The sequence below is a fragment of the Anneissia japonica genome, unplaced genomic scaffold (assembly GCF_011630105.1).
Source record: "Anneissia japonica isolate Jap-2015-1 unplaced genomic scaffold, ASM1163010v1 scaffold288012_len1326614_cov192, whole genome shotgun sequence".
Classification (NCBI taxonomy): Eukaryota; Metazoa; Echinodermata; class Crinoidea; order Comatulida; family Comatulidae; genus Anneissia; species Anneissia japonica.
Window position 1 is genome coordinate 260,296 of NW_022756612.1, and position 25,290 is coordinate 285,585.

The 25,290-nt window shown below is 36.1% G+C and overlaps 1 protein-coding gene across 9 annotated transcripts in view; it reads left to right on the forward strand.

The window, feature by feature from the left end:
* LOC117124283 (CUB and sushi domain-containing protein 3-like) overlaps positions 1–25,290 on the forward strand; it is a 49,407-nt gene that overhangs the window by 13,046 nt on the left and 11,071 nt on the right. For 4 of the 9 annotated variants that reach the window (XM_033270456.1, XM_033270457.1, XM_033270460.1 and 1 more), the window contains 12 exons: positions 228–425; positions 6,734–6,904; positions 7,529–7,717; positions 8,065–8,268; positions 15,788–15,961; positions 16,975–17,208; positions 19,721–20,013; positions 20,455–20,605; positions 21,022–21,054; positions 21,640–21,687; positions 21,979–22,011; positions 22,988–23,035. In XM_033270456.1, the coding sequence (XP_033126347.1) occupies positions 228–425; positions 6,734–6,904; positions 7,529–7,717; positions 8,065–8,268; positions 15,788–15,961; positions 16,975–17,208; positions 19,721–20,013; positions 20,455–20,605; positions 21,022–21,054; positions 21,640–21,687; positions 21,979–22,011; positions 22,988–23,035 (1,776 nt within the window). The remainder of the gene's footprint in view (positions 1–227; positions 426–6,733; positions 6,905–7,528; positions 7,718–8,064; positions 8,269–15,787; positions 15,962–16,974; positions 17,209–19,720; positions 20,014–20,454; positions 20,606–21,021; positions 21,055–21,639; positions 21,688–21,978; positions 22,012–22,987; positions 23,036–25,290) is intronic. The other 5 variants (XM_033270458.1, XM_033270459.1, XM_033270463.1 and 2 more) reach the window with 3 other exon arrangements.

Here is a 25,290-nt window from a genome sequence, read left to right on the forward strand (position 1 = left end):
TATTAGTTTACTACTTTTTAATTAATGGAAAGGCGATTCCAAAAGATAATTTTCTCCATTAAGTTTGTAATAGCTGGTGTTTTCCAGCGCGGGAGACATCCTCAGTGATGGTCTGTGCCTTATCTTACTTGTACATTATTTGATGAAAGCTCCAACCCAATAATATGGGATGCAGATTCACAGATACCAGTTGTCCTGTTCCTTTCTATTTATCATTCACTACCCAGATCCGTGTTCCATGGTGTCAGAAATTAGCAATGGTGTGGTGGAATATGATACAATGGAGGATGGTAACGGAATGTTCCTACCTGGGACCAGTGTCACTTATCAGTGTTTGGAAGGATACAAGCTTAGTGATGAGAGTCTTCAGATAAGGAATTGCAGAAAGGGAATATTTTCAGGCAGATCACCTGCTTGCTTGTTAAGTAAGTTAAATACTTTACTACTGTGTTAAACCTCATGTTTTATGTGTGGTATAGTAAAATTAAATCCAGATATATATATATATATATATATATCTGGTCTCTTATACACATCTATAGGCTTATTATATCTATATGTATATATATATTGTTGCGAATTGAAATGGATCTTAAAATTAAATACCCACAAGATGGCGTCAATAAAGATTTAGGATTCTTCACAGATTACACTTTTTATTAATCAATGCATTCACCCATCTAGATACTTTTTATTCATCTTTTATATACTATTTAACTTGTTATATTTCATTTAAATACAGTGTTCGAATAAAGGACATAATAATACATCGTGTAGCATAGCTCGCAACGAATGTAGTCCTGTAAATAAATGAATAAAGAAATTGTGTAATAAAATGCCTCTGGCGGGACTCGAACCTGCAACCTCTCGCTGTCAAGGCAAGCGTCATAACCATTAGACCACAGGGGCTTCATGGTTGAACAGATTCAAATACCACCAGATACACTCCATTACACAATAAGTACGGCTAGAAACAAATAGTTGCGTATAATATAAATCAAGGTAACCGTTAACACTGTTAAATTATATATATATAAATCATCAAAGAAGTGTAAATACAGTGTTCGAATAAAGGACATAATAATACGTCGTGTAGCATAGCTCTCAACGAATGTAGTCCTGTAAATAAATGAATAAAGAAATTGTGTAATAAAATATCTCTGGTGGGACTCGAACCTGCGACCTCTCGCTGTCAAGGCGAGCGTCATAACCATTAGACCACGGAGGCTTCATGGTTGAACAGATTCTATGCTATGCTACACGATGTATTATTATGTCCATCTGTATTTATTGGCTTCAAACTTGTTTCGTATGAGTAGCTAAAAGCTACTCGCACTCGTCATCAGGCTTAAATACATAATAAGCATACCAAGTAGGATCATACACTAATACTGACAGAAACTACAGCGAATATATGTTGCCATGGTGCGTAGATAATTATGGCCCTTAGTCTATTGTTTAAGTTAGTTGTTGCATAGCAAATGTTTCTTTCTGTGCCTTCATGAACTGGCTAGTTCATTTCTGTGATTAAGTGTGCTTAATTCTGGCTTACAAATTATGAAATATTTTTCCATTATGTATAAGTTACATTTCTTAGTGGCTGTGGAGTAAAGTTTACATTTGGCTAAAATTCTCCACTTTATGGAATATAATATTGACTTATCTTTTAGTGTCCATATATATTGACTTAGAGTTGTGGCATTTTTCTGAGTTTTTTTTCTAAAATTGCTGTTGTGTCCATTGAATCTGGTTTTAAAGGAGTGTTCAGTAAGTCCGACGTAGGTTTCATCTGTTTTGTTGTTGTGCCTTGTAACTGTGGCCTGGTATACAATCCCTTTTGTTAGACATTCACCTTCTAGTGGGCATACTCTGTTCTTATTGCAATTACAGTTCTTTGCTTCTTGCTCCATAGTTTTGTTATTAAGTGTCTTATTATGGCTAGATATTATTTGTTTTATGCTAGGCATGCAACTGTAACTAATTTTTACAGTATTGCAGTTGAATATTTTTTAGAGTTGGTGGCCGGGTGGGAAGGATGTGTCAATGATTTTGAGGAATGTGCGTCCTATATTGGTTGATACGTTGTCACTGGGTGGGTTGAACCAGATTATGTTTCTCTGTCTGTTTCGTTTTCGTTGTTTGTCATTAGCTGATGGGTCAAACTTTAATTTGTATTCATATCCACTCTTTCTAAGTGCCACTTGGTACGGTAGTGTGGCTTCATTAAAAACAGTTTCATTAGATGATATCTTTGACAGACGTTTGTTGATGGCTTCCGGTATGTTGCGCGTTATAGATGGTGGGTGGTTGCTTTGTCTATGTACATACAGTGGAGTATTGTTTGGTTTCATATATGGCTTGAATGTTCCAGCGTTTAAGTCGAGGGTGATGTCCAGATAGTCTACTATTTTCTTGTTGGCTTCTATGGTGATTATGAGCTTGTTCTTTCCGAAGGTCTTGCATATATCTTTTTTTATTTCCTCGATTTTTGTAGGTGTTTCATTAAATGCGGCTAGGCCGTCATCTCTGTTCAAGCCGACACAGGATCCGTATTTTGGTTTTAAGTTCAGCTATATGAAAAGATCTATCAGCTCGCAGGTTTCTGCACCATCGAAACTTCCAATAGTTACGTCAAATTGCACTTTCGTGTTTTTCTTGCACCATGGTGTTTCATTGCTGAATAGGAGAGATTTCATATATATATAATCCAATTATTTTTAAATAGTAAACCATTTTTGTTTATGTATTTTCGCTAGCTTTCGTCAGGTTGTAAAATTTAGTCATATATGTGAGAGTCTGTATCCCCCATCGTCCCTGTTCATAGTGGTTTGGTGTTTTCTTATGGCAATTGCTTCTCTGATAATCCTCTTGTCCCATGAATTTTCTCTTTTGATGATTTTGGCATTATCCCAATCTGAACCATGTGATCTGTAACTGCTGATTTATGAAGTGATTCGAAATTGGATGAGGAAGCGCGTGCTGATCTTGTGCGTATGCCTTTGGTATTATTAGTGACATCTTTTTTGTGTTCTTCCAGTCTTTTCTTGAAAGGTCTGCAGGTTTTGCCTATATAAACATAGTTACAGTTTAGACAGCCGATCTGGTAAATTATTCCACGTGTCTTCTTTTTTTGTCTTGTCTTTTGGATATACTAGGATTTCTCTGAGCTTGTTATCTGCTTTGTAGTACGAGCCAGTATTGTGTGTGTGAAGTGAAGATTTTTTCCGATATTCCTTGTATGTAGGGAAGTTCAATGTTGCCCTTATTTCTACCAGATTTGGTTTGTTTGGCTATCTCCTTTTGCAGTTTCCTTTGTTCTTGTTGCTGTTTTATTTTAGTAATAGTCCAGTCCGGGTATCCACAGTTATTTGGTGCTGTTTTGATGTTTTGTGATTCTTTTTTCTGATTTCTGGTGTTCGATACGATGGTGTAGCATCTATGAATAAGGGTGCGGGGAACACTCAATTAATGTTGAAGTGGGTGGTGTGATGTAAAATGCAGATATTGGTTAGTATGGGTAGCCTTTCTGTGGACTGTAGTAGTAAGGCGGCCGTCGACTTCTCTTGTGAGAATGGTGTCTAGGAACAGAATGGAATTGTTGCTCAGATGTTCACATGTAAATTTTATATTGTTTGTGGGGTCAATATGGTTCAGGTATGTATTGAGTATGTATGATCACTAGTAGTCATCTACGTACCTCTTCCAGAGTATAGGTTTTATGTCTGGTCCAGCTTTGATGTTGACTTCATTCTATAACCATTCCATGAAGAAAGAGGCTATCAGAGGAGAAACTGGCGAACCCATGGCAATACCAAAACATTGGCTGTATACCTGTATGTCATTTCTGAAAGAGAAATAGGTAGTGGAAAGGACAAATGTTAGTAACCCAATATATCATCTACTGTAAGAAAGTCCTGGAATTCAGTTCTTTGTCAGTGAGCAACCGTTGTTTTATTATTTCCAGTGATTTGTCTACTGGGGTTTTTGTGAATGGGGAGACGACGTCAAAGGAGACGATTGTCTCTCGGGATGAGACAACTACATTCTTTAGTGTGTCTGCAATATCCTTGGCGTTGTGTACATGATGAATAGTGTTGCTAAACATAGGAGAGAGTATGCCGGCTAGACTACGAAAAACATTGTAAGTGTTGGATCCTGTATAGTCAACAATGGGGCATAGAGGAGTATTGTCTTTATGGATCTTGGGTGAGCCATAAATTTGTGGAATGTTTTCCGATGTTGGGATGTTTCTGACTGGGTGTTATTTTCTTTTCTTTCATTAGTCTGTTGAGTATGGCTGTGAGTTTTCTTTTGTAGCCTGCTGTGGGATCTTTTTTTATTTTCTTGTATGTAGATTCATCAGAGAGCATGTCAGTCATTTTCCTTTCATAGTCCGTTGAATTCAGAATAACAGTGGCGTTGCCCTTGTCTGCTGGAAGTATGGTTTAGTGATTTGTCATTTCTGATTGTGTTGAGTGCTTTAGCTTTTTGGTTACTAATGTTCATTTTTGTAGGCCTAGTAGGCCTAGCTGACCTTAGAATACTCAAGAATTTCCCCCGTATTAGATCCCTATCTTCCAGTGAAGCCAGTTTGCATGCCTGCTCGGTCGCCTCCACAAAGTCTTCCATTGGTTGCCTAGGTTTTATGATCGCGTAATTTAGGCCTCTCGCCAGAATGTTTTCGTTTTTTGTTAATTTTGTGTTGGAAAGGTTGACTACCCACCGTTTGAGTTGGGTTCCTGATAGATCAATTTCATTGTGTTTTAATATCCCAATAGTTGTATTTTGACCATCCTTAGCGTCTTTCCACTTCCGATATTTGAGTTAATGTTTTGATTTGATTCTGACGTATTCCAACATTTTTCACTGTCGTAATGTGGAGAATGACAAGCTCGCTATCTTGTTCGTTTTCCAATTTTGTCTTGATTATCCCTTCTGTGGCCTCCAATTTGCCTTTTAGATCTTTTAGACGTGATTCGAATTCTTTCACACACTAGTTGTTTCTCGGCTTTTTTAATGATTTCTTTAGCCCGTTGAACCGGCTGGTTTAAGACGTCTTTCTTGAATTAGCCTTATGTGTGGTATTGTTATGCTAATGAGGCAAATAAGCGCAATCTGCACATGCTCAGAAACCAAAACCCTTTCCTTAGCCACACCATGGCCACACACACGCCGAGAATTACGGTACAGTAAAAAAAAGCAAAATAAGGGTACTAATTTCACTTGGCATGCAAATCAATCATACTTACACACTTAAAAACAAATTAATCTACCAATAAAATCACCTGCACGTTAAGATATAAGGCAAGTATGTCTGCAAATTTGATTTTAAATTGATGTGACTTTGTTTTGTAGTATTACAATGAACATCACATAGGCCTAGGCCCTGTCTAACCGCTTATTAAAATGCAGAAAAGAGACCCAAAACAAATTAGAATGAAGTTATCAACTAACTAGTGCATTAAAATCATTCATATACTTACTACTTATATAAAATTAAAATGTATTGCGCACAAACGCCAATATTTGGATTTTAATACGCCTTTTCCATGAATCGGTAGACATCTTGAAGTGATGACAAACGGCCTAAGTCAGTGGTGCGTAACAAACAAAAATAAGATAAGCTAGGCCTAGCTGCTGTACGCCAAGCCGATACGCAGTGTGGCTAAGGAAAGTTTTGTTTTTCTGAGCATGTGCAGATTGTGCTTATCTGGCTCATTAGCATAACAATACCACACATAAGGCTAATTCAAGTTAGATGGCTTAAATCAGCCCGGGTTCCTATCCTGGTAACAGTTAAAAGTCCTTGCACAAACAACAAAACGTCCAGCTCATTCAGCCTGACGAAGTCTTGTTGACAACAAGACGAAAGCAAGCGCAAGTACGTCAAAGAAATAGTTTACTATGTAAAAATAATTGGATTATCAGTTACAAAACTTTAATTCACTTTATATATGAAAGTATCTTATTCAAGGTCCAGCAAGCTGAAAATAATGCAAAGAACAGAGCTTATCTTATAGATCTGACTAGTTTGGTCACATGCAATATTAGTGCTATATCAAATTTTTGACGTCAGACATGTTAGAAGAATGAAATTAACTCAGATTCTACCGAACGCTTGAATTACCACAGACAGTGCTTTCGTAGTCAAGTGGCTATGAAGTCTGCCATGTACGGAAAAACGTCTTGGGTTTGAGTCCAAGTTTAGCTGATTTTTTTTTTTCTTCTTTGTCAGATTCTTTTTCTGTTAGGTTTCAATTTATATTATTCATTGCATTATTCCGTTTGTTGCTGGGTTTTTTCCCCCATGCCTTTAAATCACTTGCAGGTTTCGATTCCCACCAGATACCTCTTTTTTCATAAAACTTAATAAGGAATATTTGTTGATGAACTGTGTTTGATACGATTTATAACATCATGTTTATATATATTTGAATGCTGTATTAGGATTATTAGATAGGGCTAGAGGTATTAAGGTGGCAGTGAGAGTAAATTTCTGTATATTTATATGCAATATGTGATTCAACAAATTTTTGCAATACCCTCAGACTGGGGGATATATATTCAAGTGTTTGGGGCAGAATCCTGTAGTAGAGGACAATTAATTTTCATTTTTCTGAAAAACTAGTTATATATAATATGCCATATAGAAAATAAATTTATGAGAAGAAACTGATATTATTTCTTTCCTATATTTCTGATTAATTTCAATAATTTTTTTATGTGTTTACAGCAAAATGTGATATCCCCATTACTTCTAATGGAAAGGTCAATGCGAGTACTGTCTACCATGGAATGCTTGTTAATTTCACTTGTCATTTTGGATACGAAACTGAAAATGAATTTACTGCAATTTTGTGTTGGAATGAAATGCTAACACCACCTGTTCCAAAATGCACAGAAAGTAAGTGGACGTATTTAAAAAAATATTAATTATAAGACGCTCATGGGGCTCGATGCATGGACTATCATTCATTATCTTCCTACACTGTGTCTGTGCTACCTTGTAAACCACCAGGCACTCTTCTGTCAACCTTCTGTCAACCACAGGAAAACTGTATAGACCAGTACCTGGGGTATCCCCAACTTGTCTTGTCCTAAAAGCAGGGTGTGCGAGCCAATTGAGGCACCCACCAGGGTGCAGTGGTAGAGCCATTGTGGGGTAGTGCCTTTGGCAAACATTGGGTGTGTGCATAAGCAATTACATTTATAATATACCAACTATCATCATCAAAACATTATTAATAATATCATTACCATCAATTATCGTTACATTATCAACATTTTATTATTAAATTTGTAGAGCTGTGCATAGTGCATTTTAGGAAAAATTATTATATGAAGGTTAGATTTAATGCTTGAAAAAAATTTCCTGAGGGCCTGCAGGTAATGTTGGAGATAGGCAAATAACTTTGGGAGTTGCAATGATGACGTCACGATTGACTTTCATTATTATATTATTATTATTTAGTATTATAATAAAGATATTATTCTAGAAAAATCAGTTTTACACAATCTGTTGCCATAGAGCCATGTCAGGTGATACCAAGAAATATTAGCATTAACTATGACAAAGATGAGAACGCTGATGGTACCTTTCCTCCCGGCACAAGAGCATTATGGCAGACTACAGAAATAGGACTTAAAACTTCCAGAATCTGTAAGATGAATTCCACCTGTCATCTAGGGCTGTTTGACATTAAAACTGAATGTATAAGTAAGTTTTGCCACCTTCTTCTCATGGTTTGTTATCTACATCAAGTTTTTGATTGTACTGTACCTTATTCCTTAGTTTTTTACATTTTTAATATTTAATTGTTTTTATACTATCATCTTCATACCACCCACATGGATATTTTGAAATAGATGGTTATTGAGTAAACAATTTATTTGTATTTTTTTAAAATCATGAAAATTCACCACAAATCTCTTAAACCACAAAACATATTCACACCACCTTGTAATGATGACATCATATAGGCCTATTGTACTACATACCAGAATTCACTCTAATTTGGGGTAAAAAGTTGAATAATGAAAAATGTTGTTTGCTTTATATCACAGCAACCTGTCCACATTATGAAGTAGCGAATGCAGTTGTGCTATACAGCAAAAATGAAATACACGTGGAGCCAACGTCAATATTACATGGAGTCCAAAGGGATGTAATATGTAGAAACCCTTTTGTGATGGTAAATGTTGATCTCCGAAAAAGTTACTGCCAGAATAACAGCCAATGGTCAAAAAGAACACCATCATGCATAAATGGTTAGAGCATTTTTTTTTTCGTTTGCCAGTAGTTTTATGGAGACTAGATGTAAATGATTTTCTCGAAGACAGTTGCTTAATTTAAGTAAACTCTATTTACTTTTATTCTTTCTTTCGCCAGGGTTTCAACAACAAACCTAAATCTTGCTCAACACCACGGCGTCTCTCTTGACGTGACCTCCACAAAATTAAAACAAGTGCTGCCCTCTATAATCTAACAATTCTAACTAGCTATCTCAACAACATCCTCCCCTCCCTTGACAGACTGATGTCAAAAAACTAACTAACTTTAACATAAATTAGTCCTTTCTGTATTTAACAAAATTCAAACATATGCAAAACCAAAACAAATGTTAAAAACTAAGTGTTCTTGTTCAAGATTATTAAATCATTCTCAGAACTATAATAAAATACTGTACTAACAGTTAAAGATGAAATTACTAAACCTGGCGTAAAAATATCATCAACTATCTAATTACTACTACTTCTACATCCATCAAGCTGTGCGATTTACCTTCAAAATGACTACTGTACCACATTTATTTCTTATTTGGTTTTAGTTATTGCATGCTATACTGTATATTTATATTTTCTATGTTTAAATATGTATTAAATGTTATATCTTCATTCATTTCACACAGTTAGCATATAATCATGTAGTCAAGCATAGTTTATATTAAGAGTTCAAATGTCAGCAATTGTCAAAAAGACCAGCAAAGTATTAACTTTATTTGTTGATACACTCTAATAGACACAACTTCACTACCGGCCGAGTTAAAGTTCCATTCTGAGTCTTTACTTCAGCTACCCGCACATGTCCGTCGTCCCCAGGAAAGACTTTCTCTATTTTACCAAGTGGCCACTTGCCTCTTGCGGTGTCTGGATTATAGACCAACACTATGTCTCCCACCTTAACGTTCTTATGAGAAGTGTTCCACTTTTTTCTAGTGGTCAATGCAGGAAGATATTCTTTAATACATTGGTGCCAGAAGTGCCTTACTAGTTCTTGTACTCGTCTCCAACGTTTTTTGAGATTAAAGTTTGTTTTATCAATGCTTTCAGGAGCAAATATTCCTCCTACCTGCCCATGAATAAAATGATTTGGCGTCAAAGGGATTATGTCATTAGGATTTGCTGACTGGTATGTTAATGGCTGTGAATTAACAAGTCCTTCTACTCCTGTTATTGCGCTGATTAACTCCTCATCTGTTATATCTGCATTCCCCAAAGTTACCTTTATCGCTCGCTTAGTTGTCTTTATCATCACTTCATGTACTCCACTGAAGTGGGGCGCACCTGGAGGATTGAATCTCCACTTATCTCCATGGGCAGCAGTTTGGTCTTTGATTCTATTTTCATCCAGGTCTCTCAACTCTTTAGCTCGTTATTTGCACCCACAAAATTGGTCCCATTGTCGGATAACATGCTTTCTGGCATACCTCTTCTTGATGCCATTTGAAAAAATGCATTAAGAAAGGAGTCTGTATCTAGGCTCCAAGCCATTTCTAAATGTACTGCTCGTACTTCCAGGCAGGTAAACAAACAGAGATATCTCTTTACTCTGGCTCGTCCTCTTCCTTGCACGGTAATGACGGGTCCACCAAAGTCCACTGAAATACTGTATGTGTAAAAGCACGCAGTGACTCTCCCAGTCGATACTTTGGAAGTGGTGCCATCTTTGGTTGTACTGGTTTGGCATTTCTTCTTTTACATTCATTGCATTCCCGTTCCCAACCTCTGATTGCTTCTCGTGCTGACAAAATCCAATATTTTCCTGAGAGTTGGGAGAGAACATAATTTGTTCCAGAGTGTAATGCCAGCTCATGTGCATTCTTGATTATTAGTTTGGTGATATGTTGTGTCTTTGGTAAAATGATCAGGTACCTTGTCTCCCAGGCAACACACTCACCATATTTTAGTCTCCCATCACAGCGTATAATGCCATCTGTATCAAGGATTGGGTTCAGTGGTAGTAACTTTGATCCCATAGGAATTGGTTTATCACTTTTTAGTGCTTTTATTTCTTCTCCAAAACATAGATTTTGTGCTGACATTATTAGTCTGTGTTGTGCATTTACAATTTTCTCTGAAGTGAGTGGGCCAATTTGATGATAACCGGCTGGTAATTTGCAGTTCTGTAGATAACGAATAACTGTTGCATATACTCTGCTCAGTCTAATCCAACTAGAGAAACGTGCGGGGTCAAGTCGACTTTCTCTTTCTTGTTTTGGTTCAATGAAGAATGCAAGTTCTTCATTTTTGTCTTTGTATGAACGTTTTATTTCAGAATTTTCTTTAATCTTCAATGTGATCTTGTTTGGTGGCCATTCTGATTTTTCTAGAAACAAGAATTTAGGTCCCTTCCACCACTTTTCTTCTCTGATCAGGTCTGGGACATTTAAACCTCTTGTTAATAAGTCTGCTGGATTCTCTTTAGTTGGTATGTGTCTCCACTGGGCCGGTTCAGTCCCTTCCTGAATTTCTCCAACTCGGTTTGCCACAAAGGGTTTAAATTTTCTACTCATACCCCTTATCCAGTACAAGGTGTCCATACTGTCAGACCACATAGTCCATAGATGTCTGTCAATTTGTTGGGCCTCTCCTATCTTCTGTGCTAATCTGAGTCTCAATACGGCAGCCATTAGCTCCAACCTCGGAATACTGACAGCTTTTAATGGGGCTACTCGAGATTTTGATGCCACAAGTGCACATGAAATAGTCCCATCTAGATATGTATACCGTACATATGCACAAGATCCGTATGCCTTTTCCGATGCATCACAAAATACATGTAGCTGTAAATGACTGGTTGGTCTGTCATTTTTTAGGCAACGTGGAATTCGTAAAGCTGTCAGATTCTGGAGATCCTTAAACCACTGTTCTACCTTGCATGCAAGGCTTAACTCTAGTGGTTCGTCCCATTCATGTCCTTGAATCCATATTTCCTGAAGTAAAATCTTTGCTATGATGAGGTTCGGTGCCAAAAGCCCAAGAGGATCAAACAATGTAGCGATCCATTTTAAAAAGGATCGTTTTGTCCAGGTGGTCCTTTCCGCTACTGTAGGATTTATCTTGAAAGTAAAATAATACTCTTTAGGTGTCCATCGAATGCCAAGAGTTTTTACTTGCGGCAGATCTCCTTTGTCTAGATCTACCTCAGCTGGGCAGTCTTCCTGTGGAATTTTCTCTATAATTTCTGTCTTGTTTGACAGCCACTTTCTTGCATGCATACCAACCCGCTTCCAGAGCTGTGACAACTCCTCATATAGTTGTATCCCTGCATCAATATCTGTTGTGGAATCCATACTATCATCCATATATTTGCTGAAAAGCATTGTTTTTGATGCATGAGGAAATTCTTTGCTGAATCGTCTGGCATGCTCCTGGGCTACATACTGAGCCATAAATGGTGATGAGTTTACACCGAACACCACACGTTGAAATTCATATGTATCTGGTGTGCATGTTATATCATTCTCTCACCAAAGAAATCGATGGTATGGACGGTCTTCGATCTGTAGCTGAATTTGAAGGTACATTTCTGAAATATTACACATGATGGCTACTGGATTTTGACGAAATCTCAAGAGTACGTTTACTAGATCATTCTGAAGTTTTGGTCCAGCAAAGATATAGTCGTTCAAGCATTTGCCATGTGTTCGTGCTGCTGCGTCAAACACAATTCTAATCTTCGTGGTTTTGTTTTTCTGGGCGGAAAATGAGGCATATACCATGCATTTGGAGGGGTCTCCTCTTCTGGTGATACTTTGCGGATATATCCTTTTTCTTGATATTTCTGGATTATTTCATCATATGCTTTTGCAAGGTGTGGTGATCTCAGCAGCCTCTTTTCCGTATTTTGTAGTCTTTGTTCCGTGATAGCTGTTCGGCATTTTATGCAGCTTTCTTTCATCTTTCCATGGAATGCCTATGCTATATCTGCCATTTTCATAAGCCAGTGATCTTTCAGACATTTCTAATGTTGCTTTTTCCTCTTGCTTGATTGTGTAGTTGTTTTCAAGTGTCTCAGGTGTGTCCCAGTATCGATGGATTAAATTGCTTATTTCATCACTTGGTTTTGTGAAGAATGTGAAGTTTGTTTGTACCCTCTTTTGCGGAGAGCCAAGACTGACTTTACCAATGCATGTCCATCCAAGTGCAGTTAATCTGGCTATTGGTTCTCCAGGATATCCTCTTACCTCCTGTATCGAGTACATGAGTTCTGCTTGGTCTGCTCCTATTAGTAAGTCCACATGATTTCTGTTTGCCCCTAAACGGAATGTTTTCAAGATGCTTCCAGGAGTGTTTTTCAATACTCCAATTAACTGCCTGCATGTTTCCTGTCACCTTTTCTGTCGTGTAGGCCCATATCGTTTTCCTTGTTTTACCATCAAGACTACCGACGCTGAATTCGACCAATGAACTTTCCAACATTTCCTGAACTCCGTTTAAAACATTAACTCTCAACTGCTCCACCTCTCCTTCAAGCCCTAGTTCTGCTGCTATGTCTGAATTTAAATAGCTTTTGCTGCTAGCTTCATCAAGAAGGGCATTTACTTTAATTGTCTTTTTCCCTTTACATACTAATACTGGTACCGTCCTGAGAGCGAGAAAATTCACTGTTATGACACGCCATCGTTGTTGTGGCAGGAGGAGTAGTACTGGAGGTTGTAAGGTCATTGCTACTTTTCCTTACATTGTTAGCTGCCAGTCTGGAAGCTTGGTTGTATTCCGGATCATGGAGGAGGCGATGATGTTTTCTGCGGCACCCACTCAATCCACAAACTCTACTCCTTCTACAGTCATCTCTTGCATGTCCGCCACCCAAACAGCAAAAACATGCCTTTGCTTCTTTTACTTTACTCCATCGTTGGTTCACGTCCAGTTCCTTAAACACTTCACAGTCATAAAGTTCATGTCCTTCTCCACAAACAACACATTTCCTCAAACTGTACTGACCTTTGTTGTTTTCTGTATCTGTTGTGAATGTTCTGATATTTTGATCTCCCCTACCAATTCCATCGACCGCTTCACAAGCTGTTGTCAAAAACAGGGCTTCCTGGTTAATAAATTGTCTCAATGATTTGGTGTTCCGAATGTAACCATTGTCAAATACCCAACGATGATACTTGGAAAGTAGTGATTTATTTAATTTTCTTTGAAGTGTGATGTATAGCGAGCAGCTACCAAGCTCGTGACTGTTGCCAGTTTCTTCCAAGTTTACTGCTAATACGTCAAGTAGATCGGCAAACTTTTCCAAGTCCTTTTCATTACCTTCTTATATCGGCTTAAAATTATCAAGTTCCTCAAACCTGAGCATTATTTGTCTTTGTTGTCCCCCATACTTGCGCTCCAATCTCTCTTTCGCTACTACATATGCACCTGCCGAATGTCCCAAACTTTCAATGACCTTCAGGGCTTCTCCTCCAAGGCTGTCTTTTAACCTCAGCAACTAATATTCAGCAGTAGCCTTGGAATTATCCACACATGCTATAAATGCAGACTTCCATGACTCATAATTTCTCTTATCCCACTCAAATTGGGGTATCCGTACTCTTGTCAATAATCTGGAAGCATCATTTGAAAGCATCGTTGGCCTGCCACTGGTGTTCACTACATTAGACGTCAGCCCTGGTGCATACTCTGGAGGTGCGTTGCTTATGTATGGCGAAAAGGTGTTGTAAGGATCATCTGGTATCTGTCTTGCCTGTGCATATTGTCCAACATTGGCTGGTGAAATATGCTCTGGTTCGCTAATCCATGGTGTAGAATTGGTGACATGTGACGTACCTGGTGCTTGAAGGTCATAGCCATCGGCAGGTTGAACAAAAACTGTGTTCACAGGTTTTTTTATAGTCGTTCCTGGATGTGTTGGTGGTGTAGTGTATGTTGATAATCTAGGTCGTACATCATTCACCTGGGTTCTGTGAGGGATATTATGATTCCCATGAGTTTGACCATGCAGCTCCATATAATGGTGTTTGCTGTAGTTGTTTGCAGAATGGAAAATTGATGTGGTCCATTCTGTAGATGCTGGTGCACAGATAGATGGAGTAAATGCATCTTGCTCTTTGACATTGCTCTGTTGGCCTTAACTTAGGCCTAGGTTCGTCTATAACTGGGAAATTAGCGTGTTGTTTTTGGCCATGGCCCTGTACTACTCTTTTTCGACGTGTTATTGAGTGAAGATGTGACAATTCTTCATCTAGTTCTTTTGTTAATTTTTCCATTTCCTCTTCAAGTTTTGATCTAGACGTTGTTTCATGATCATAGTCTAACTCCTGTTGACTACCACTACTACTGTCATTAAGTCTAGGAGTAGTTGGCCTAGGCCTAGTTAGCGTTAAAATTACCCTTTCTCGGGCTGCTAGTGCGGCTATGGTGTTTTCTACTGAATGTTCTATATATTCGTATTGGTCCTCATACTCACGGGCCAGTATCTCACTCTTCTGAAAAATATCTTGATATGATTTCAATTTTGTGGACAAGAGAGTTTCTATTCTCGTAACTTGCTCCAACAATGTCAATGGGGCGACCTGTCCATCGTCAATGGATACACTGAGCGCTAGGTTTGCTTCTTCTTGGCCTAACTGTCTCCTTAAACTGCTTAAATCAGACATTTCCCGAGAACTAACCTCGCTATGCTACCATTAAATGTTATGGAGACTAGACGTAAATGATTTTCTCGAAGACAGTTGCGTAAATTTAAGTAAACTCTATTTATTTTTATTCTTTCTTTCGCTGGGGTTTCAACAACAACCCTAAATCTCGCTCAACACCACGCCGTCTCTCTTGACGTGACCTCCAAAAAAACCAAAACAAATGCTGCCCTCTATAATCTAACAATTCTAACTAGCTATCTCAACAACAAGTAGTATTTAATAAGTAATGTGTTGCACAGGGGCCAGTGAATGCACCCAGTGGGGTCCAGAGCCCTTGCCATTAATAGTGTAACATTACAGTGGTTATGCAATTTTGGTTCAAGACACCTGAGCGTAGTGGTCCGGCAGGAAGTGTACCTCACCAACTTCAGGAAAAAACAATAATTAATAGACAGGACTACAATACTAAATTTTCTTTGTGACCACTGCCACTTTAATTAGAATCACAGAATCACACCTTACCCTCCATTGGGGTTCGTGCATGCAAGTAGACTATGTAAACGGTCTCTAGTGTATTCAAATTTACTCAGGACGAGGCCAGCAGGAACAGGAATCAGAATTGGAATAAGCTATCGGCCTATTCCCCACTATTTAGGAGGATCTAATTGTCCAATCAAGGGTGGTTATTCTAATTAGCGTTGTCACCCCTCCGGGCTGTTCTATTAAATGGTATGTTCCTTACAATAGCATAGGTAGTCTTCTACCTGCTGTAACTGTGCATCATTCAAATATTAATGAATGGAAAACAATGATACAAAAAATACAACTGGCTTCTAGTCTTTTTTTAAGTGGAAGGTCAATACATTATTATTGATAACATTATTTCATTAACTATTTTATTACATTCTTTTTTACAGTGTGTGTTACACTGCCACCACCAATGAATGGCAGCCATACATCGGATACACAAGTAGGTAGTAAAATTACTTACCAAACTGTTATTACTACATGTAGTCCCAAATACATGTTAATAGGAGAACCAATGAACAAGTGTAAATCTACGGTAGTACAGCAACCACAGTGCCTAGCAGGTAAGTAGCCTATATTATAGTTCATCTTCAGACAAAATAGTAGTATCTAGGAATATTAACATTCAAGATTCAAGATAATTTTATTGTCTGAAAAACTCGGAAATTACATTCCACTGGCAGTGTTACAAGTGTTAATAACATATACAGTAATAAATAAAAGATAAAAGATAACAAGGATATAAAAATATAAAACCATGAGCACCAAATATTATCTAGTCATAAGATATACATAAAGAATATTAAAAATTATTAAACACCCTTATTAAACAATATTACACATTAAACTTAATTAAATTAGGCGAAAATGGCACTTAAAACCACAATTATCTATTAACATTATTATTATGAAGGTGAATGGAGTTTGGAACAAAGGAGTTTCTATAATGGCAACGTGTGGTGAGTGGTACATTTAGACGTAAGCCTGAGTTGTTAAAAGTAAATCCACTATGTAGTGGATGAGTTTTTTCGTTCATTATATTTTTAGCTAATGCATACTTGTCATAAATATCATCTAAATGTACAATATCTTTAACTATTTTCTTTGCAGTCTTTCGGATTGAGTCTAATTTCTTCATATTTATTTTTCTTTTTTTGTGGGATCTCATGGGAGGCACAAAAACTAAATGGGGGGGCTCAATATAAAAGTGAGGGGAGCTTCTGGAAAAATAAGGTGCTATATGGTGATTTTGAACTACTTAGGAACTTTGCAGTGTGGGTTGAGGCACAGCTTTCTTTACAGGATGTGCATCCCGGCGCTATCCCCATATATACGCCACTGCTTCTCTTTGTATCCAGCAATTGAATTGACATATTCTGTTTGATTCTGCTCTATGTATTTAATCCTGTAAGGTTGAGTGCTGGATGATCTGAAGGGAGGTAGCTTCACACACCATTCAATTAAGAAATATATGTCAAGCATCATGAGCCCTCATGAAACAATATCTATGCCTATCCTTGGTAGAGTAGTGTATAAAGCATTTTCTTATGTTGATTTAAATAATGTGTATTTACAGAGAGTGAGTATCAAGATGGTAGATATTGTCCGTTACTAAATAACAAGGAGTTTGGATGGTACACATATTCTGACAGCTTGCGTGAGGGCAGCATTGTGCGTTTTGCTTGTACACATGGGTATGTGTCAACCATTTCTACTTTCTCGAGGGAATGTAGAAAAATGGAAAACAGCTCAGCTGGGTATGACTGGTTTCCAAGGATTGAAGTTGAGCCCGAGTGTAATGAACCAAATAGTAAGGGAATCTATTTTTATAAACTTCACTATGTACATGTGAATGTAATTGTGATGTAATGCAGTTAGGTTTATATACCAAAGCTTAAAGCACTCACAAGAAATGAAATACATGCCATCATGCTGGGATTCAATATTTTGACTCTTTATTGGGACATCATGAGGAAGATGACAAAGCACTGGTAGTAATTTGTTCCTCCCCAACCCAAGGGTCACTAAGAGTCCGAGCTATCAAGAAAACCGGCAGCTGCACTCGTCTGTCCACAACAGTGGCCGTAACTACCTATTTGTCTCAAAAGTTGTCCTTTAACGGGCACATGAGCCAGTTATGTACAATGGGCCAACGGCAGTTATAGTCCTTATTTGAGAAGACTTGTTCTACCACCAAAATCATGAGAAAGCATGCTGGTCAAGCCGGTGCCGATATTATGGCTGTAGGTTGTGGCACCCCTGCCTTAAAATTGTTATTTTTTATTTAAATTTTTCATTTTACTTTGTTTACTTACAGTAGTGCTGTTTATTCCTTTGGCCAACTAATTATGTTTGATTTGGTTTGATTGATTGATTGATTTTTTTATTTATTTATTTAATAATTTATTATTTTTTACTTATTTATTTTATTTACTTAATTTATTTATTTGCCTTAGCATTTAATTAATTATATTATTTTTTTCTTTTTCGTTTGGTAGCGCTGTTTTTTCCTTAGACCGTCAGTTCTTTTATAATAAAAACTCTAAAAAAATGATTAATTAAAAAATAATAATAATAATCATATGAATACTAACTAATAGATAATTTTCATAATTTTCATAGTTAAATCAACCCATGTACCCTTTTGTAGGATGCCCCTGCTGTGTGTGATTGTTTGCTTTGAACTGTCATTTTGGTTTTTTTTCTTTGATGTTTGGGCTCCAAATCTTGTATAGGAGCCTTCTTCCCCCATAGCTTCACCCTCCTGTATTCGAGGAAATAAATATATTATTATTATTATAACTGCTCGACCAAATGAATCGCCAAAAGCAGTGCTGTGCATATGTGACATGTACTCTCCACCTAATAAATTATTAAATAAATAATAAGTTTTCATCCATCGGCATAATGTATAGAATTCTCATGAGCAATTATTATGATTTAAGACTTCTATATTGGTATGTTGCAAATAACAAAATATATATTTTTTGTAGTTATTCATCATCTACATGATAACATGGAGGTATAAAAGGAGATTCAACCAACTGGCTCCCTTTGATCATGGAAGTATTTTTTATACCTCCATGATGATAATAACAAAAGTAACTAGATTTGAACTCGTCACTGAGGATGAGTTTGGTATACAGATGTATACAACATACTGAAAGTTGGGGGACGAATGATCAAGAATAAGCGCTAAAATGCACATTTAAAAAAAAACGTCATAGATAAAATTTAGTGTGTTTGAATTCAGATGCCAATATGATGACGTCACAATGTCCGATCAGCCATAAAATCATATTTACAACTCATGTGCTTTCAGAATAAAAATTGGGGGTCACCTTTTATCCTAAGGAGGTATAACTGATTAAAAATTTGCCTAATTTTAGCATATTTTCACTGTATATCGGCACAAACGCATGCAAAGGTCCCTATGTTTGATGCGCACGTACGGCATTGCTATTGGCCATAAGATGACCGAAAGGAATAAAAATTTGTGAAAACAATGTCAGGAACCTGGAAAATTTGTAAAAAAAATGTAATTTCTAGCTTCCGTACGTGATGCGCACCTAAAAAAAAAAATTGAAATGCTCAAAATGGCGTGAAACGTGCTATAATGTAGTCAAAAAGTGATTTCGAGCATTTTAATATTTTGACGTGCACGTTATGAAGCGCACGCGTAAAATTAGGGTACATTACATTCAACATTGACCTGAAGTTAATGCTCACTTAATACGATTTTGAAATGGCAATTGGTTAGGCTGATATGATCGATAACGTAAAAATGCAAAATTGCGTGTAGATGACGTCACGCATGACTGAGCATGTTGAAAAGCTTACCATGACTATTCCAGACCAAGCCAAATGTTCGTTGAAGTGCACTTGTGCGTAGCTCACAGCATTTTTGAGATATTGTGCGAACAGGAAATGGGGAGAAAGAAAGAAGAATTAAAAAAAAAAAAAAAAAAGATGATCCTGACAATATCGAACAAGAGGTGACATTCATACCTCCTTCATGGATCTGCCTCAGCACCATTACACCCTTTTAGGTCTTGAGTGCTTTGATATTGATACTGGTCAATTTGTATTCAAAAATGACTCCCTCTTTTAATATCCACCAAGGTGTTATGTTAATGGAATTTGTTTCCCCAATGCAAGACAAAATACAACCAACGTCCAATACAACCAGTGTACAGTTGTACCAGCATTTGCTAAAGATCACTGTCAAATATAAAATATTTTTCCGCATGGCACATTCATTTATGAGCATTTACAGAGAATTTTGTTATATTAATTTTTTGGATTTTTCCCCTATTTTGTAGGAAAGTGTTTAAATAAAATCCTTTATGAAGAAAATATGGGAAGTATTTCTGCTTCATCATTTCTGGAGAAAGAGCCTGCGTACAGTTTGAGTAATGCAGTTGATTGGAGGCCTAATCGGAAAAATGACAAAAAACCCTGGCTTCAAATACAATACAACAACATTCAAACACTTTATGGTGTTGTACTAAAGTCAAGCAAAAGAGCATGGGTAACTTCATACCATGTAAAATACAGAAAGGAAATGGAAAAAGGATCATGGAACGTTGTCCAGAATGACCTTGGCAGGGATATGGTATGAACATCTTAAATTTTACTGCCAGTGTTTGCTGATGTAGATAGATACAACAAATAATAATAATGATGGATTATAACCTTTAATTTGGCCCTAAAGACACTAATCCAAATCAAAACATAGTTGTCAAGCTTAACAACTTACCTATTACAACAGGGTCAGAAACACGCACACACCTCACAAACACACATGTGTTTGTATGTGTGAAACAATAACCAAGGTACTGGGCTTACTCATCCACTCCCTGTTTAGCTCATCTTCCTTTTATGCAGCAGCTGCTAAGACCAATACATACCTGTAGGGTTGGTGGTGACTCAAGCAAATGGATTTTAAAGTCATACCAATTTTGTTTCATAACATTTTAAAATTGTCTCTTCCTCTACACAATATATGCATACATCTATATGTATCTTCAAAAGTAACAGATTTTTTTTTTGTCAGAAATTTGTGGGTAATATCAATAGAAGGATGGCTGTGGTCCAGGCATTTCCACATGAAATTAAAGCTGTTGCTTTGAGGGTCTATCCGCTTGAATGGTTTTCCAGTATAAACATGAGAATTGGAGTATTCGATTGCCAGATTAAAATACTAGGTAAAAACTATATTTAATATTAAACATGGTAATAAATGAATTGAAAATTAAAAATTCTTCATTCCTGTGAATTGACTATGGTAGTTTTCAATTGTATTTATTTGATAAACCAATTATTTATATTTATTCTACCAATATCTACAATATGATAATCATTTTACAATTTATGCATAATGTTAATTTTGGATCACATTTTCTCATTTATTTTGTCTTGATATTGAATTTTTTAAATATTTCCTGGGGAAAGAGTCAGGATTTTTAAACAAGGGGCACCAGTTTATCAGAATTCAGCCTTTGCCTACAATGTAAAATATCCACCTAACAATTGGAGTTTTATTGCTATTTGATAACATTTTAGAATTTTCACATGTATTATTACAGCAGATGTTAATTTATTTTTTTATAATTTACTTTAGATGCTACCAGTACAACAGTGTCATCAGCATATGGTATGTTTGCTATTTATTCACTATTTCGTTTCCATTATATTGTGAATTTTTTTTTTTTTTTATAGGCTACACATAGCAAATTATATGTTACAAAAATGCAGCCTTACCTAACTATTTTGTCTGCTCACCAACTGTAGTCTAAATGAAATATAAAGAATAATTATTCTAAATAATTATAAGCACCAAATCCAAATGTGTTTCTATTGTTAGTGTTGCAGCAAACATTGTTTTTTTTTTACTAAGCACCAATCTCAAATGATACTGTAGCTCTAATATTAGAAATACATTCTATTTTAAATAAGTATTGCAGCACTTAATTGAGAAGTACATACAAGTATTACCTAACATGCCATTTCTTCATGGAATAAATAGATAGGGTGACATGGTAAACACCATTTTAATTAGTTGTATCATGCATCTCTCAAACAAAAGCATTTTTCCTAAAAAAAATTTAAAAAGTATTGTGACACCAATTCATTTATGATAAATTAAATTGCAAAATATTGTTAAAATTGATACATGTAATATTTAATCTGATATTCTCAGAATATTGGGGTTAATTTTTTCAAAATATTTTTTTTTTAGAATCCACGACTTCAGAGCCAACATCTTCAACAGAAAATCGCTTTGATCGTAAGTAACATTTCTAAATTTATTTTCCACCCGTCACCATTCCCTACCAAAAACACAGATACACACACCCCTACCATGCCAACACTCAATATTATACAAGTCCTAATGACCTGACATAATACACCTACTGTATATACGCCTGTGTGATGTTAACACATTTTAAAGATTAAATATAGTTGTAGTGAATGATTCAACAATTTTGAAGCAAAACTGAGGATTGTACTACCTATACCATATATACATTTTAGAATTTTTGTAGGTGTTGATTTAATTTTTTATAATATATTTTAGAGGCTACCAGTACTAAAGTGCCATCAGCATATGGTATGTTTGCTATTTCTTCTCTATTTTATTTCCATTTTATTGTTTTTCTTTTTATTTTATAGGCTACACATAGCAAATTAAATGTTACAAATATGCAGCCTTGCCTAACTATTTTAACATCTGCTCACAAATTCAATTGTATTCTAAATAAAATTTAAAGAATAATTACCCTAAATAATTATAAGCACCTCTTGCAAATCCGAAGTGTTGCAGCAAACACTGTTTTATTTTGTACCAAGCACCAGTCTCAAGTGATACTGTAGCCCTAATCACTTTTTCATGGAATAAATAGATAGGATGATATGGTATACATATAACTGATGTTTATGAATGCAATGGGAAGAATATTTTCATGAGTTGAAAGATTGACTCTTCCATTCGACTCGGCTCCACCTCGTTGAATGAAACAGTCAATCTTTTAACGAATGAGAATTTCTTTCCATTGCACGAATAAAAAATGTTCATTATTTGTTTTATAAAACACCTAAAATAAATTCTTGTCATTTGATATTTTATGAAAAAAATCTACCCTTTCTCTAAATGGAACAGTTCAGCATCTTTTTAACCAATCAAAAGATTGTATTAGGTTGAAGTCATATCATATCCTGGGCACTGTGCAATGTAGAAAAACGGATGGAACGAAAATGCATGGATGGAAGTAAAAATGCACGGTGGAACTAAATTTCCATGATGAGTGACGAAATGGGGTAAATAACCAATGTCACACAATGTGAAATCCACCAATCAGATAACAAGGATTTATTTAGGTGTGTTATAAAAAAAAACATTTCAATTAGTTGTATCAATCGTCTCTCAAAAAAAGCATCTTTCGTCAAAAAATGTTAAAAAGCATGGTAAAAATAATAATTGTTTATGAAAAATCAAATTGCAAAATATTGTTAAAATTGATACATGTAATATTTATTCTGATAATCTCAGAGTATTGGGGTTAATTTTTTCAAAATATTTTTTTTAGGATCCACTACTTTAGAGCCAACATCTTCAACAGAAAGTCGCTTTGATCGTAAGTAACATTTGTTAATTTATTTTCTACCCGTCACCATTCCCTACCAATAAACACAGATACACACACCCCGGCTACCATGCCGATACTCAATATTATTTAAGTCCTAATGACCTGACATAATACAGCTATTGTATATACACTTGTGTAATTTAACACATTTTTAAAGACTAAATACGTTTGTAGTGAATGATTCAACGATGTTGAAGCAAAACTTTAAATTTATGGATATACCTATTGGTGAGGTTGTCTATCGGTGAAGGATAACACTTTTTGAAGTGGTAAAATTAGGTTAGGTTTTCTAGAAGACTGGATGCATTAGGAAGACATAATAAACTATAAAGCTAAAAACACCACAATTCACAGAATTTTTATCTCATGAATCCTAGACTGTTGTTTAATAGTGGCAATGATCATTGTAAAAGCTACCAAATTTTGTTGACATTGAAAGGTTTTATTTATTTTTTTATAGAATAGGCGAGACATTTTTTATTCCTTATTTCGCATACTTATTTTTTTAAAGATTATCAGAGGAGGGCGGAATAAAAATAAAAATAAAATTTTATTTTGTTATTTAGCAAATAGTTTTGCCAAAATCATCCAGATGGAGGAGAAAATAAAAAATAAAATTTTATTGGTGAATATAAAATAGGATGCTTAAATGCTTCAAATTTATATAATTAGGAAGAAATATATATATCTTATCTTTGGAGATTTCAAGGAAGCGGAGGGCGTAATAAAAATAAAGAAAAACTTTTTTTTTTTCTGAAATTTCCACTTTTTCACGGCTAATTGGCCAAAAATAAAATTTTATTTTTATTCGAAATCCTCAATATTTGCATTTGGCTAAACAAGGTTATAAAAAAAGTCTCGCTATACCTCAAACATAGCTTTGTTTTGTAAAGGCTATCCCTGAACATAAATTTAAATTTTGAAGGTTTTGCATCACAATGTAAAATTTTAAACCAGGATGAGTCCTGCAGTGCTACTTAAGCCCAACTCAGACAGCGTTGTACGATGCAGCCCAACGCAATTAATTGTCAGGGACAGTCTTAAGCCGTTGTGAAAAATATTGAACAAGTTTAATATTCTATGACACAACTGCCCCGACGCAAACCAGTACGTCTGCGTTTAACTCAGCCAGACCCGCCCCGACAACAAAGCGCGTCAGGGCAACAACTGTCGGAGTTGGCGTTAATATGCAACAAAAAACTTGCGCAGTTTACTGTACTATTCCAAAGGCCTAGGTACATAATTTCTCATTGAAAAATTTTATTATGGGAATTACAGAAACATGCAAAAAAAAAGGAGGGAGGAGAAGGATGGGAAAGAGAATATTTATCCAGTACCCGACCGAGTTACATTTTATCGCAATTCACATTGGCGGATCTGGGGGGAGGGGATCATGGGTCCTGACCCCTCCCTTGGGCAACAAAAAAGGGGGAAAAAGAAAAGAATTCTAGACCTACCTTTTCAGGACCCGTGAGCTGATTTTTTTTTGTTGCTATTAGAAAATTAGAATTTTGAAGAACATAAAATTCATTAAAACACACTTCAAATGTCGGGAAAGCTCAATTCCCGCCCTCTAGGAATTAAAATTTTCCCGGGGGAGAACCACCGGACCACCCTTTTTTTTTTGGATTTATCGATTCATGGAAAAAAGAATACGCATGCAACTACTCATTTGTTTATGTATGTATACATACATAAGATAAAAAATGAGAAAAATTTACCTGACCTTTTTAAAGAGGGGAAAACCTTCAATTTTGAAGAACTTTAAAAGTCATTAAAAGACATTTCAGAAGTCAGGTAAGCTCATCTCCCGCCATCTAGAAATCGAAATTTTTCCGGGGAACCCGGACCCTTTATCTTTGGAGTTCATTGATTAATTGAATCATTTTCAAGGGGGGGGGAACCTTGAATTTTGAAGAATTTAAAAGTCATTAAAAGACACCGCAGAAGTCGGGAAAGCTCATTTCCCGCCACCTAGGAATCAAAATTTTCCCGGGGAAGAACCACAGGACCTCCCCCAACACCACCTTTCTTTTTGGGATTTATCGATTCATGGACAAACTATGTATGCAACTTACTCAATCTTTTTTTATGTATGTATACACGCATAAGGCCTATTTACTGTAATAACAATGGGAAAAAATTACCAGACCGTTTTCAAGATGGGAAAACCTTGAATTTTGAAGAACATAAAAGTAATTAAAAGACACCTCAGAAGTCGGGAAAGCTCATTTCCCGCCACC